General features: G+C 46.7%; 1 protein-coding gene across 7 annotated transcripts in view; it reads right to left on the bottom strand.

The window, feature by feature from the left end:
• Positions 1 to 10447: 10447 nt before the first annotated feature.
• MLLT10 (MLLT10 histone lysine methyltransferase DOT1L cofactor) overlaps positions 10448 to 15563 on the bottom strand; it is a 249207-nt gene continuing 244091 nt past the window's right edge. For 6 of the 7 annotated variants that reach the window (XM_060161293.1, XM_060161275.1, XM_060161310.1 and 3 more), the window contains 2 exons: positions 13893 to 14087; positions 10448 to 12162 (listed from right to left, as the gene is read on the bottom strand). In XM_060161293.1, the coding sequence (XP_060017276.1) occupies positions 12118 to 12162; positions 13893 to 14087 (240 nt within the window). In that variant the 3' untranslated portion in view covers positions 10448 to 12117. The remainder of the gene's footprint in view (positions 12163 to 13892; positions 14088 to 15563) is intronic. The other variant, XM_060161303.1, reaches the window with a different exon arrangement.

The following is a 15563-nucleotide window of genomic DNA, read 5'->3' as shown; positions in this document are numbered from 1 at the left end:
GGTGCTGTCACCCGCTGCCCAGGGCCCGGCGGGGCTGGCAGGCCTGTGCCTCACGATGCTTTGTTACTAAGAACTGAGGTTCCCAGTGGACGACCTGGTGCTTCTGTGACATTTGCTTAGGAACCACCTAGAAGTCTTGCGCTCTTATCTCCCTGATTGACCCATGTGTGCTTGGCAGACGTTCCACCCCACAAGACGGGATCCGTTTTGACTGGAATATTGCCCCCGTGGGCCGAGTCTCTCCTGGGTTCCTATCTCAGTTTTAGAGTAAGTCATAAGCAGCTTTCCCCCGTCCATGTCCCGGATGCCTTAAAAAGGCCTCGTGCCTCTTGGTATGTGCCAGCCCTGCCCCCACACCGAGTCCACCCACCCCTTTGAAAGTGGAGAACTCATCCCTTTAACGTACCAACTACCTCAGCCTTACTTCCACCTGTAGGGTAGTTGTCGTAGTTGTTAGGTTTTTTCCCTAACACTTACACGGCACAGTTTAAGTTGTGATGTTCTTACACACAGGGTGACCACAGGTCCCAAGTGGCCCAGGACAGTCCCAGTTTATACCTGTCTCCGTGCACCCAGTCTGGACTGCACGTTACATGGTCACCCGTCTGTGAGGGGCTGCTGGAGGCTGGCTGGTCCCAGAGGTCCCTGGGGGGTGGGGGGACGGACTCTGAGCCACACCCCCATCCCAGATGGCTCTGAGGCGCCCGCGTTCGTTTTGCTCGCCTGTGGCTGAGAAAGCACAAGGACGCAGCGACTGTGCTGACCCTGAGCCCTGGTGCCCCCAGGGGCACAGGGACCCGCCTGAGTCGGGCCCATCCCGACCGGGGGGCTCCTGCCAGCGTCAGGCAGGCTCCCCCTGCGCTCCCGCAGCTGCCCGGGCCGTGGCCCCCTTTAGCGGTTTGCCGCACAGCCTCCCCTCCCGCCGCCCCCGCCGCTCCACCTGTAGCTGGGATCACGGCGGGGCTGGCCTGGAAGCCACCCCACTGTCTTGGCAGGAGTCCCAGCCTCCTGTTTGAATAAACTGCTTGGCCCTCAGCCTTCGACTTGATTCACCAGAGAGCTAAATTAACACGCTGTAAAACTGAACGGCTGCAATTATTTTCCCCTCTGGTCTGGGGAGAAAAAGAATGGCTTCATGTAGGACAGAAAAAGGGAAACCACGTTCGCAATCGGATCCCCAGGGGGAAGCTACCAGTGTGTCCAGAGAGAGCCAGGGGCCAGCCCCGGGGCCGCCACCTGCCCTGGTGGGGGGGGTGGGGCAGGGCAGCCCCTCCTCCCGCTGCCCCCACTGAGCACCTGGCCTGGCTGCTCTGGGACCCTCCAGCCTCAGCAGGGACCCGCGGGTCCAGCTCCCTTCCTCACGCCCTCCGTGCCCTCCCACTTCAGGAACTGCTACACGAACGAACAAAAAGACACCGGATTCTTCTGTAGGGAAAGTTGCCTGTTCACCTCTTGCCTTCACCACCTGTCATAAGCCAGGAGCCTGAGGGTCAGTATCCCCTGGATTATTACAGGAGTTCAACTCAATTAAGCCCATCTTTGGTTAGTACAGTTTAAAATGAAATCCTACTTTTACAAAATGAAATGGACAAAGATTTGAGCGGCAATGAGGGAGTCGTCTTTTTTAATGAAGTATAGCTGACTTACAATGCTGTGTTAGTTTATGAAGCACAGCAAAGTGATTCAGTTATACATACACACATATATATATATTCTTTTTCATATTTTTTTCCATTATGGTTTATTACAGGATATTGAATACAGTTCCTATCCTATACAGTAGGACCTTGTTATCTACTTTATATACAGTCGTTAGTAACTGTTAATCCCAAACTCCTAATTTATCCCTCCCCACCCCCTTTCCCCTTTGGTAACCAGAAGTTTGTTTTCTAGTCTGAGTCGTTTTTTAATTTTGTATGTCCTAAGTTACAAAGGAACACGAACAATCTCTGCCATGCTTTCTTTTCTGTTGTAACTCAAAAAGAAATATTTTGTAAAATTTAAGATAAAATATCAAATTGTTTATCCCAAATTATCTTGGTTCCAATCTGTCTCACAAAGGACGATGTTCCTGCAGTGACAACTAGATGCCTCCAGACGTCTGACCCAAGCTGGTCTCCTGTTTTTAAGAGGCCTAGCATAGGAAACTCCCTTGGAACTCTCCTCTGGCTAAACTAAGATCTATCCTGTTATGTTAAAACTGGAACCAAAGCATTGGATGTGGACGTTTTTGCCTGGGGCTGTGTTTTCATAACAGGAGAGAGGCCAACTCTGGCCTGGGGTGGGTGACGACGAACCCAAACTTGAACCCAAACTTGCTTTAATCCTGGGACCGGTCGGCTCCAAATACCTCTCCACCCCCCCACCCCCCCACCCCCCTACCCCCCCCCCCCCCCGCCGCCGCTCAGCACCAGCTCCTGGCAGCAGCAAAAGCAGCTGTTTGCAGCCAGCTGAGTGGCCGGAGGGGCCCCTTCCTCCGGGAGCAAAGCCTGGGGTGAGGCCGGGCCGCTTGGTACCTCCTTCCGGGTCTTGGCTTGGACATTAACTCCAAACCAGAACGAGGGCTGCAGTCATGGAGAAAGACTGTTCTGAGGGAGGAGTTAAACATGGGTCGTAAATCAGAAGAAAGTAAAGAAGCTTCCAAGGACCTGAGAAGCCCGAAGCTGTGAGAGCTGCGGGCAGGGAGGGCCGACGTTTACAAGGTCACGGGCCTGCCCACTGCGATGCTGAAGGCCACAGAGCTACCCTGGGCCCCCAGTAAAACCCAAGACCGAGCACTGACGCCTGCGGTTGAAGTGTCAAAGGCTCACATCGGGGTGAACAACAAGGCTACCTGATCCGCAGCTGGGACAGGCCAGTTCTTGAAATAGCCGCAAGGCCCACGATGGGCAGCTGCGAGGCTTCGCCCAGAGCCTGGGAAGGACGGGGGGCGTCAGGAGTGGGGTGGGGCAGAGGGCCTGGGAAGGGCAGGGAAAGCAGCCTGACGGCCCAGCAGTTTCTCACCGGAGCCCCCAGACACCCAGGGCAGGACCCCAGTCCACACTCCGCCTTCACAGGCGGCTGGAGGGAGGAGAACCACTGCACCAGGCCAAGAGTTTGCAAAGAAACTCTGCACCTTATTTTGTTCACAGACTGCCCGCACACGAAGGGTTCAGCTGCGGAAACACCTGTCCATCCTTGCTCCGGGAGGAGGGGGAGAACCAGCGAGATCGCTGCGGCAGGAGCAGCGGCGATGCCAAAAATGTAAAATCTCCTAATTAATCCGTCTGCTTGTTCAGTGAGCCAAGTGAAAAACAGCAGATGCATCAATCAGAATCTGAGGGAAACCAAATTAACTCCATCAGCAAAAAAGTGAACGTCTTGCTTCAAACTTCAGAAGGACCAGCACAGCCGGAACGCTGTGCACTCACAGCCGCCAATCGTGAGGTCCCCGCTTGGCCTGGCTGTGCAGCCCATCCTCCCTGACCCCTGCAGCTCACGCCACCCAAACCGCTCCTGGTCACGTCACTTTCTAAGCACTGGATCCAGGAGGCGTTTTCAGGTTGGATCTTCAGTCCTCATGAGCAGCGGGCGGTGTCACCTTTCAACTTTCTGCAGCCTCAAGTTTTTCGGGAATGAAGTGCGTGTAATTCAAGAAAACGGGGAGCCCTCCCGGCCCGTCCTCAGATCCCTGTACAGGCGCTTTATCTCCCACCTGCCTTCTAAACCTCAGGGTCCCCAAGGGCCAGCCTCCAGCACACCCTCCTCGCGGCTGTTGCCTGTACCACCTGCACTGGCCTGATGGGGACCAGCCTCCCCGTGCCCAAGCCAACCATCATCCCCTCTGCTGAGGAAGCCTGGGGCCTCCCTCACGTCCAGTACCGCAGCAACGCTGGGAAGTCTGCCCCTCTGGGTCCCCTCCCTGGGAAGCAGAGGTTAGAAGCCCTCCCACAGAACCGAGAAGCAAGACAACGCATCTCCAGCCCAAAGCCAGCGATGGAGTCTGTTCATTCCTTGCCCCTAAAGGCCTTAGCTTGGTCGAAACACCGCTGCAGTTTCCGGATCCTACTTGGGGGTCACTTCCCCCACGGGACCCAAACGTGCCTGTCTTCCCCACCCTCCATTTGATCTCATCTGAACCTTCAAACCAGTTCAGTTCAGTTTGTCTGTTCCCCAGTTCTGCATCTGTGCCCAAAGCAGCCAGAGGTCTGGGGGTCAGAGTGACCACAGCTGCAAGGATGTCACAGCTCCACCCGGGCTCTGCCCCTGAGGACAGACTCACCAAGCCTGAACTGTGACCAAAGGCAGCTCACAGTTCACTGAAGTCTTTACTGAATTTACGGGATTGTAAACATTCAGTGATGGGTATGAAAGAGACATTTCCTTTGTTGCCAATACCAAGGTGAGGGGTGGGACTGTAAGTGGAACAACAGTTGGCGTGAATTCTTCACAAGGTAAAATTATCTGAAAAAATCTAAAGGCTTCCCAATGTTTATAAAAGTTCACAACTATTTCATTTGGAAAGGCCTACTGTGATGTATACCAAAAGTGGTTTTCATCAGTGTGTGTTTTGTTTCCAGTAAGTGAAGTTTAAGATTAATGGTATGTGTCTCACTGAGAGTTGTCAAATTCGAAACAAAAGTCCATCCCCTTCCTTTTTTTTTTTTTTTTTTTTTTTGCGGTACGCGGGCCTCTCACCGTTGTGGCCCCTCCCGTTGCGGAACACAGGCTCCGGACGCGCAGGCTCAGCGGCCATGGCTCACGGGCCCAGCCGCTCGGCGGCATGTGGGATCTTCCCAGACCGGGGCACGAACCCGTGTCCCCTGCATCGGCAGGCGGACTCTCAACCACTGCGCCACCAGGGAAGCCCCATCCCCTACTTTTAAAAGCAAAGCTACATTCTGTCGTGAGGCACCTTTTGCCTACAATGCCAGGGCCTCTGCTGTCTGTCTTGGGGAGTGTCCAGGGGCAGTGGTCATTCTGTCCTCTGCTTGGTTGATGGAGTGCTTAAGAAAGCCACCTGGCGACCTGCGTTCTCAGCCCTCCCGCCCAGCACCTGCTCTTGACCCTATGACCCAGCACACTCCCACAGCACTTCTGCAAAGAAGTCCAGACGGGAACCAGCCCATGGCATCCCGAGTCACATGCCGAGCACCCCTGCCCGAGGCTCTGTGCTGGGCAACGAGCAGTACCTGCTCAGAAACGTCTCTGAGCAAAACCCAACAGGGAAGCAGGAAGCAGCAGCCCAGGCGCATTTCATGCGGTGGGGGGACGGGGCTGCCCAGCACCTCGGGCAAGTTCCAACAGCGGCTTAAGCACGTGGAGCCACACCAAGACACAGGCACAAGCCAAGAGCCCAGACGAGTGTCACGTGGTTAAGAACTGAAAAGGCGCACCGCCGGCTAACGTTCTGTGGAGGGCTGGGAGAGTGAAGACTGGGGCAGCGGCTAACAGGGACGAGGCACCGGCCCTCTGGAGGAAGGCGAGTCCTCAGACCTGCGGGAGACAAGACTCTGCAGAATCAGATCATCATTTTTCTATTCGTGTATCAAAAAGGAAGTCTTCCCAGGAACCTAAAATGCGCTCCTTAGTAAAGTTAAAAGCCTAAACCAGTTTTCCTTGTTTATTCAACTCTTAATTAAGAGGACCCAGTTACACAGATGAGGTACATTCTGCTTCAATTAAGTCTGAACCTTTGCAAGGCCCACAGGTGATCCTGATGCACACTGAGAGCCGGGAACCACCTGGGTTTCTCTCTGATTTAAATGCCTCTGGTTAAAGCTAACTGTGTAAAACAAGAATTTACTCTTTACCAAGTATGAATACAGCTTTACTGATGTGCTGTAATTCTCATCCGGAATTTACCTTCCTTTCACCTTCACTGCGATTATTTCCTTCCTCTTTCCGCTGCGGCAGTTGGCAGGGCTCTCTCTGTCTCACCTAATGATGTCTAAGAGTCGGACACAAGGTGCTGTGCTCGGCCGCTGCGCAGCGTCTACTCCCGAGCGAGCTTAAACAACCTCAAGATGGAACCACCCTGCTGCCGAAGCACAAAGCGCCCAGAGGCTCCTGGAGCGAATCGTCGCGAGGCACCAACGGCCTCCGGAGCGTCATCTTCTCCAAACAAGAACGGATGTCACCAAGCTGGTGATAGATACAGGTCCTTCCTGACCTCACTGCCCTCACAAGAACAACGAACAACTGTTCATGGACAACACACCCCTCAGAAAATCCTAGACTACGGGCGTGAGGCTGGAGCACCGCCGGCACCACAGAGACCACGACGCACCTCACCTGGCAGAGTCAGAGGAGCCGCCCCAGGCCCGCCCAGCACCGCCCAGCAGGGCCCCTGAGCCCACCGCTCCTCCGGCGGACATCTAGCGCCCTCGCCCCAGCACTGTGGGCTGCTTCACGGGAGCCCCTACTGCAGCCACCCTGCCGCGTCACCGGGGGAGCTGCGGGGCTCGACCCCTGGGCATCTGTGGTGGAGAAGACCGTGGGGCTTCCGACAACCGGCACTCGGCCGACCGAGCTCCTACCTGCTAAGCCCAGGCGGCGGTTCCTGCCAGCGGCTCTGCCCGGCTGCGGCAGCACGTCCGACCAGGTAGCCCGGCAGGGCGCAGGGTGTGGGCCTGTGGGCCCGGAGCCGGCTTTTGCCCCTGCACGGGCGGCAGTTTACTCGGAGCCCCGCCCACCGGAGAGGCAGCTGGGACGCGGGCACGAGGGCGCCGAGGGCGCCGAACGGCCGCTCTCACAGCCCCGCCCACCGCCGAGTGGAGCTCTGCGGGTCCCCTGCCCAGGAAGGCGGCCGCAACGCCGGCAGAGCCGCACCGCCCACCCCTGCTGGAGCCCTGGAGCCGAGTCCCAGCAGGGGCAGAGCTCTGACGAGCAGATCCAGCGGCCCTGTTCAGCCAGGAAACTTGAGACACCGGTCGGCTTGAGTCGAGACCACGAAGCGCCTTACCTGTCTTGGAGCCAGTTCTCCCACTCCACCTGGGCAGGGGAACTAATTTGTAGCCCCACCCACTGCTGAATACAGCTGCCCGCCCTCTCACCCAGGAAGCCTGACCAGAGCACACAGCAAGCTGTGTAGCCCATCCGAGAGCCGTGCTTACAGTGGCACTTAAACAGTGCACAGCCTGTGCTTCCCTGTCCGCAGAGCAACACTGGCGGCCCTGTCTGACCAGGGAATTCAGCGCATAGTTTAGCCTAATTAGGGCCCCCAAACAATGCTGCCCCGCCAGGGAGGGAAGCTAACTCAGAGCCCTGCTTAAGACTGGGTAGAGTACCCCGTCCCGACAGTCTGATGAGCCTGACCAGAGACCCCAGGCAACAGCAAAGCCCATCCTACAGCCTTACTAGGGCAGGGAAACAAGCCAGCTTTCCTATCCAAGTGCTCTCAGCAGCACCACCACCCCTGCCCCCCACCTCAGGGTTCTGGGCAGTGGCCTTGCCCCAAAGCAGACCCTGATATAGCAGCCCCCCCCAGCCCACAAACATTACCAGCAGACACATCCAGAAACCCCAACAGGGCTGACTGGTGATAAACTGTCTCTGCCAAAATGAACCTGTAAAATCTGGAAGAGGAGCCCACTTACTCAAATGCTCAGATACCAACATAAGGAATCAAGGATCACAAAAGTTCAGGTAAGCATGACACCACCAAAGTGGACTAGTAACTGATGCTAAAGAAATGGAGATCTATGAACTATCAGACAAAGAATTCAGAATAATCCTCTTGAACTTTAGTGAACTACAAGGACACACAGCTAAACGAAATTAGGAAAACAATATGTGAACAAAATGAGAAGTTGAACAAAGAAACAGAAACCATTAAAAGCAAACAAAAATCCTAGAGCTGAAAAATACAGTGACTGAACTGAAGCATTCAACAGAGAGCTTCAAAATCAGACGACCATGCAGGAGAAACAATCAATGACCTAGAAGACAGGACATGTGAAATTACCCAGTCAGAGGAGCAAAAGGAAAAAAAAAGTGAAGAAAGCCTTATGGGGCACAATCAAAAGAACCAATATCTGCATTATGGGAATTTCAGGAGAAGAGAAAGGGAAAGGGACAGAAAGTACGTTCAAAGCAATAATGTGGAAAAGCTTCCCAAACTTGGGGAGAGAAAATAACAGATCCATGAGGCCCAGTAGACCCCAAACAGGTTGAGCCTAAATAGGGCTACACTGAAACACATTAAAAATATCAAAAGTCAAAGACAAATAATTTTGAAAGAGACAAGAGAGAAGTTACATACAAGGGAAACCCCATAAGACTATCAGCAGATTTCTCAAAAGAAACTTCAGGCCAGGAGAGATGGGATGATACATTCAAAATATTGAAAGTAAAAAACTGTCAACCAAGAAGCCTGTATCAGGCAAAGCTGTCCTTCAGAAATGAAGGAGGGATAAAGATTTTCCTGAACAAGCAGAAGCTGAGGGAGCTCATCACCAGGAGACCTGCTTTACAAGAAATCCTAAAGGGAGTTGAGTGGAAGTAAAAGGATGCTAATTAACATTATACAATATAAGAAGGTACCATAAAATTCAATGATAATGGTAAATATACATTCAAAATTAGATTCTGTAATATGGTAATGGTGGTGCATAATTCACTTGCAACTCTAAAAGTTAAAAAACAAACAGTAAAAGGAATCATAACTATAAAAATCTGTTATTGGATACACAATATGAAAAATATGTAAACTGTAATATCAGTAACATAAAATGTGAGGGGAAGAGAAGTAAAAGTATGAAGCTTAGGACAGCTATCTAAGTTAAGTTGTTGTCATTTTAAAATAGGGTGTGTTATAATTTTAAGGTATTTTATGTAAGACTCATGTAACCACATGGGGAAAATCTGTAGTAATTACACAAAAAGAACATGATAGAGAAGTCAAAGCATACTGGTACCCAAAGACATCAAAACACAGAAAGACAGCAGGATAAGGAACAAGGAACAATGGGTCTACAAAACAGCCAGAAAACAATGAGCAAAATGGCAACAGCAAGTCCATACCTGTCAATAATTGCTTTAAACAAAAATAGATTAAATTCTCCAATAAAAATAAAAAGAATGACGGAATGGATAAAAACACAAGATCCAACAACATGCTGCTGCCTACAAGAGACTTGCTTTAGCCTTTAAGCCAATTAACTGAGAGTGAAGTGACAGAAAAAGACATCTCAAGCAAAACTAACCAAAAAGAAGCAGGGAGAGGTAGCTATACTTACATATATCAGACAAAATAGATTGTAAACTAAAAATGATAAAAAGAGACAAAGAAGGTCATTATATAATGATAAAGGGGTCAAACCATCAAGAAGATATAACAACAAACTGAAAAAGACAACCTGTAGAATGGGAAAAAATATTTGCAAATCATGTATCTGATAAGGGATTAATATCCAAAATACATAAAGAACTCCGACAACTCAACAGAAAAAAATAAACCAAATAATCCAATTTTAAAATGGGCAAAGGACCTCAACAGACATTTTCCAAAGAAGACATACAGATGGCCAACAGATACATGAAAAGTCCCTTGAAAAGTTCCTCAACATCACTAATCATCAGGGAAATGCATATCAAAACCACAATGAGATATCACCTCATGCCTGTTAGAATGGCTATTATCAAACTACCATCTGATCCAGCAACCTCACTTCTGGGAACATATCCAAAGGAAACAAAACCACTTACGTTGAAGAGATATCTATACCCCTATATGTTCATAGCAGCATTACTCACAATAGCCAAGATATGGAAATAACCTAAATGTCCACTGATGGATGAAGTTGTGGTATATGAGTCTGTACGTATTTGTGTGTGTATATATATGTATGTGTCAATACACACACACATATACATACATACATATGATGTATGATGGAATATTATTCAGCCATAAAAAAGGAAGGAAACCCTGCTATTGTGACAACATGGATGGACCTTGAAGGCACTGTGCTAAGTGAATTAAGTCAAACAGAGAAAGACAAATACTGTATGATCTCATATGTAGAATCTTATTAAAAGAACAAAATTTAACTCATAGAAAAGAGGTGGGGGTTGAGGGAGAGGGAACTGGACAAAGGTGGTCAAACAGTTCAGATTTCCAGTTATAAGATAAGTAAGTACTAGGACTGTAAAAGTACAACACGATTACTGTCGTGAAGTCTGCTGTACATGATATACAGGAAAGTGGTTAAAGAGAGTAAATTCTAAGAGTTCTCATCACAAGGAAAACACTCTTTTTGTCATTCTCTTTTTTTAGTATCTGTATGAGATGATGGATGTTAACTACACTTATTGTGGTAATCATTTCACAATATATGTAAGTCAAATTATTATGCTGTCCACCTTCAACTTATACTGTGCTGTATGTCAAGTATATCTTAATAAAACTGGAAAAAAAGCAGAGTTATAAACATTATTAAATTTTATTAACAAAAACTTTGTACATTTTAATACATGTGGAATTTTACATCTAAGTAAAATAACAACACGTTCAAAATTTACCATTTATACAAATTGTTACAGAATAACAACCAGTGGGTTAAATAAGTAAAATAAACCACACCGATTTTTTTAAATTATCTACAAAAGATTTGACTTTCTTTAAAATTCCCCTGAACATATAAAAATAAATTAATTTTACTTTTCAATTAAATCTACCAATTAGAAATATTACAAATCAAAATATCAATGTTATCTTATGAATTTTTCACAATACAAAACAGATTCACAAAACCTTATTTACAGAAATGAGGTAAGAACTGTGCAATGTTTATTAACCAAGAGACATATTGCAGAATTAACATGTTCTTCCAGCTAAGTACACAGTGGAGGTCTAATTACAGCTGGGTCTTTTCCACTAATAATTCACACATTTAAGAATAGTTCAATGATTACATCCCCAATTGTTTAATTTATACTCTGCTATACTGTCATACCAGGAGTGGGGATACCCAACATGGAAGGGCTGTAATACAGATTTCACCTGTTTCAGGAACTGCAGTGGTGGGTTTTTTGTCTTGTTTTGTTTGTTTCAAATCATTGTCAATAATGGGAAGTTGTCTAACTTAAGAAAAAAAGAAAATTCTTACCAAATCCACTCATTTTTCTTGTGACTCATTAGTGGATAAATACCCAGGTAATAGTTTTGCCTGAGCTAGCTACAGTGGCATAGAAAGTTCTTAATAAAGGCAGAACCATGGGGAAGGCTGCTGGTGCAACGCCGACTGTCCCTACTACTCCCAAGGACTGAAAGCGCAGGCTCAGCTGTCCAGAGCCACTTCAGCACAAGGCAGGTCCTAACAGGCACTTGATTCAGGCCAAACCCTACCAGCAGTTTCAGAGTGGCCCCTCTTTCACTTTGAATTGAGCTGGTTCCCTCAGCAGCCTTAGAAATCACTGAACTCAAGCTTTCTTTAAAATATGAGTAGGTCTTAACACTAAAGAAAAAGCATTTAGCAAAAGAAAATTACCTTTAGCAGAAGCAGACATTTACCATTCTAACTTGATTACCAAAATTGGCCAAATCCCATTAGAAAGGAAATTTTCATAATAAAGATTGCCAACTCCAAGTGGATGACCTATTTATTTGTAATATTTAACCAATAAAACTCCAATAGAAGAAATTAGACAGTTCCTTGAAATTTGTTTTGACTCACAGAGCAAGCATACTGTAACCCAAACAAAAGATCATATTTCACGTTCCAACTTTTACATTAAAATCAAATGGTTTAAAAATGGAACAAGTCTTTAGTTTTGCTATTCATCTCGCCAATTCATAACAAAATTAGTTGTACACCAACTATATTAAATTCCTCTTAGGCTGATAAATTCATTGCATGTAAATTACTTCAATGACAAAAGTTAGCTATTAAATTTTCTTTCAAAATTCAAAAAATGTGGGTGAGGGGTGGGGGATATGGGAATTCCATTTCAGTGCAACAAAGCAACAAGAAAATCAATCAAAGCCTTACAAGAATGCTCTTGGGGCAATTAATCCTTTGTCGTGCAGCTGGTTTCTTGTTGCATTTCTTCATAGGTGTAGTAAGGGGACTGCAACAGCAGCCAGATGAAGTGCTAGAATAGCAGGATAGTCCATTTCTAGATGTTTCTCAAGTGTCAACTTTTTTCTTGAGCAACAGGCCCAGTTTTATCACTAAGTCTCTGCAGTTAAAACAAACAAAGTAAGATGCATTAGCTAAATGAATTTTTGGCCCCCACTTAATATCCTCTTACTTGAAATTTTAACTGAGATAAAAGGTCATATATACGGTTATTCCTTTTTTTCTAAAAGTCAGCATGGCTACTTTTCAGCATAACATAAAGACATGAATTTACTGCTAAACATTCAGTTGCTTTATATTAAATTCAGCAGTATACAAAGACAGAAGTGCCCCTCTGAGGGAGGATTCATAAGGAATGAATGTAGAAACCATCCCCCCAGACTGACTTTTCCACAGAAGCAGTAACACAGTAGTGTGGAAAATCAACTAACAAAGTCTTGGGTTCTGATCCCACATGTGCTATGTGTCCTTTGAGCTTTAACCCCTTTGAATCTCCCTATTTAAAAAATGGGGTTACAGCCTATTAATATTTTAAAGATTGGAACCACGTATACTATTGTATCTAACAAAGATGCCTGCCACATAGCAGGATACTCATAAATATTATTTCCCAGCCTTGCTTTTCTACATTAATTAATATTGTTTATTTTATAGTGTTTATTTACTATTGTGATTTTCCATTAAAAATACATTTCATACTGTATAATTTTTTTAACACAAGAAAAAACTTAGGAAAAAACGGTTAAAAAAAATTCTAAATTAATACAGAATCAATGAAATTTTCCATGTCTGCAAAACTAGGTTTGTGATAATGACAGTATTCACAGTCAGGAAGTCAGAGGAACAGTGGGGCAAACAAAAAGCATTGAAGAGTTAATGAAAACCAATAATTCTATATTTTGAGCCAATTCTTGTTACTAAATACAAACTAAAGTTTCTGAAAACTAAAAGCACAGTAAAGAGCAAACTTTCAAAGTAATGGGAAAGAGCAAACATTGTGACTTTTAACACCATTTTTTGCCAAGTCTCCCACCTCATTCTTTCCCTTCTTCCTTTTCCTGATGTCCAGTCTCCATTCTATATCCCAATATCCTTCCTCTAACAGGGTTCTGCCCTGAACTGGAATTTAGGGGAAACATCTATACTCCAGTAAAGTAGACCTGATTGAAGGGGAGAATTAATAGAAAGAAACAGCCTTAAAATGTGTGCTACTATATGTATAGTATACTGTTCCTGCACCCATTTTTATTTATCTTAACTTGTACATTGAAAGGGTAAGATGCTATCACTTACATGAGATTAATAAAGAATTTAAATTTCATTACAAATGTGATGATTTACTTTCTATCAGGTAGAATAACTGGATTGCCCTAAAGTTTATATATTAATTTTATTATAAATATAATTCAATTTTAGCATGTCTGAGCAAAATAATAAAAATATTCCTAAATTATCTAGACTATTTCTATAATTAAACAAATTAGTTAAACAAAGATTCTCAAAACACCAACTACTATCTTCTGATTGGACTGGCCAATACCACTTACCATACCATACTAAAACACATTTTCATTTTGAAATTATAAAACAGTCTTCCAACCTTACATGCAAATTCAAACTGATATACTTAGAGGATATATAAATTGGCTTAGGTCCTTTGTGTTTACAATATCCAGGTGCTGAAACAACTGGTTTTAAGAAGAAATTATCAGGGGGATAATATATTTTAAGGGGGGTGGGGAGGAAGAGAGGGGCTGGACAGTCATCTCTGATTAATCAATAAAATTCGTTTTGGTATTTCACTAGCTGTAACAAAGCACAGACACTTACTGTTACCTTCTGACTTGCATTATCGCCATGGATGGTGAGGAACGGGTTGGTGGTGGCTGGATGAAGCGGAGGCGCCTGCGTGCCTGCGAGCAGGTTGTTGATGGGCATCTGCGTGGGTGCCGGGATCTGCAGCTGCTGGAGATCAGGCTGGTGGTGCTGCTGCACCAGCTGATACAGAAGGGCCTGGTGCTGCTCCTTAGGTAAGAACATGCAGGAGAGGGTGAGTCCCAGTGCAGACCCGGCCGTCAGGACAGCCTGCTTTCTCTCTTCTTTGCTCTGATGTTAGGTATTTAAATGACAGCAAAGTCATACTACTAAGAAAGACAACAAGAGTCTCATCTGGAAGAACACACTGCACTAGATAATAACCATCTATTGTAAAATGTCAATATCATCAGGGAATGGCCTTATTTTCAAAATGGGGCAAACAAACGTAGGAGACCCCTATTCATATGCGGTTGCCCATGATAATCAAGGAGAATGGCAACTTAGAGCAGCCATGTGGCCTGCATTTGGCTTTAAAATGCACTGCATGGTGAAATCCCTCCCATAATTCTGGGTACTTAAAATAACTTTTAAAGTTCTCATTCATGCCAACAGAAAGAGTGCTTTCTTGATGTGGTTATGAGACCATGCCTTCCAGTGAGCACCCCTGAGCGCGTACTATGATGTGCCAGGCACTGTTCTGGGGTGAAGAAATGTTAGGAAATGAGTACTGCCCAGGGTCGGGGGGAACAGGAGTGTAAGAGAGAGGACAGCAGGGGCGGGGGTCAGGGTGGTTCTCACTTGGACACAGACACGAGGAGATGAGGGAATTCTCTATGTGGATATGGGGGGGCAGGGGTGGGTGGGTTCCAGGCAGAGAGAGTGCTAGCCAGTGCCGAGGGGCCCTGTGGCACACCCAGCATGACCCAGGATGAGCAAGGAGACCGGGCCGGAGTGCAGTGAGCAGGAAGGAGGCCAGAGAAGGATGAGGGCCTGGAGTGTTGGCCGAGAGAGCTCTGGTTTTTCTCAAAGTAATGCGGGAAGGCAAAGGAAGGTTTTGAACAGAGGAGCGACACAACCTGACCCAGGATTCTTGATGGATTCAATGTGAGGTGTCAGAAAAAGAGAGGGGTGAAGGAATAACTGCTTGAGCAGCTGGAAGGATGGAGGTGCATCAGCTGAGGTGGGGCAGCCATGTGGAAGGTCAGCAGTTCTGTTTGGACACATTAATTATGCCTGCACCATCTATTAAGAAAGCCAAGTGGTGGCAACTAAGTAAGCAGTGGACATGGGAGCTTGAAATTCCAGAGAGCGGCCTGGGCTGGAGACGTTGGTATCAGCACAGACAGTATTTAAAGCTTTGCGGCTGGAGGAGATCCTGAATTCTAGGATGCTCTGAAATGAGTGGGGCTGAGGAGAAGAGGAGGACCCAGAAAAGGAAGCTAAAAAGGAAGAACCAGTTAGGTAGGAAGAAAACCAAGATAATGTGGTATCTTGGGAGCTAAGGGAAGAAAATGTTTCCAGTGGGCAGAAGCCGTTACCAGGTCAGGGGAGGCCAGGCAGAAATGGACAGGGCTGAGCATGGGGCAGCAGCTGGTGGGGAGGAGGGTCAGGAGGAGGTGGAGCAAGAGTTTTCCTTAAGGTGGGAGGAGGGAGGTGCCTCACAGCACCACTCCTGACTATGTG

Source organism: Lagenorhynchus albirostris, chromosome 1, assembly GCF_949774975.1.
Source record: "Lagenorhynchus albirostris chromosome 1, mLagAlb1.1, whole genome shotgun sequence".
Classification (NCBI taxonomy): Eukaryota; Metazoa; Chordata; class Mammalia; order Artiodactyla; family Delphinidae; genus Lagenorhynchus; species Lagenorhynchus albirostris.
This window is presented reverse-complemented; position numbering and strand designations above follow the sequence as displayed.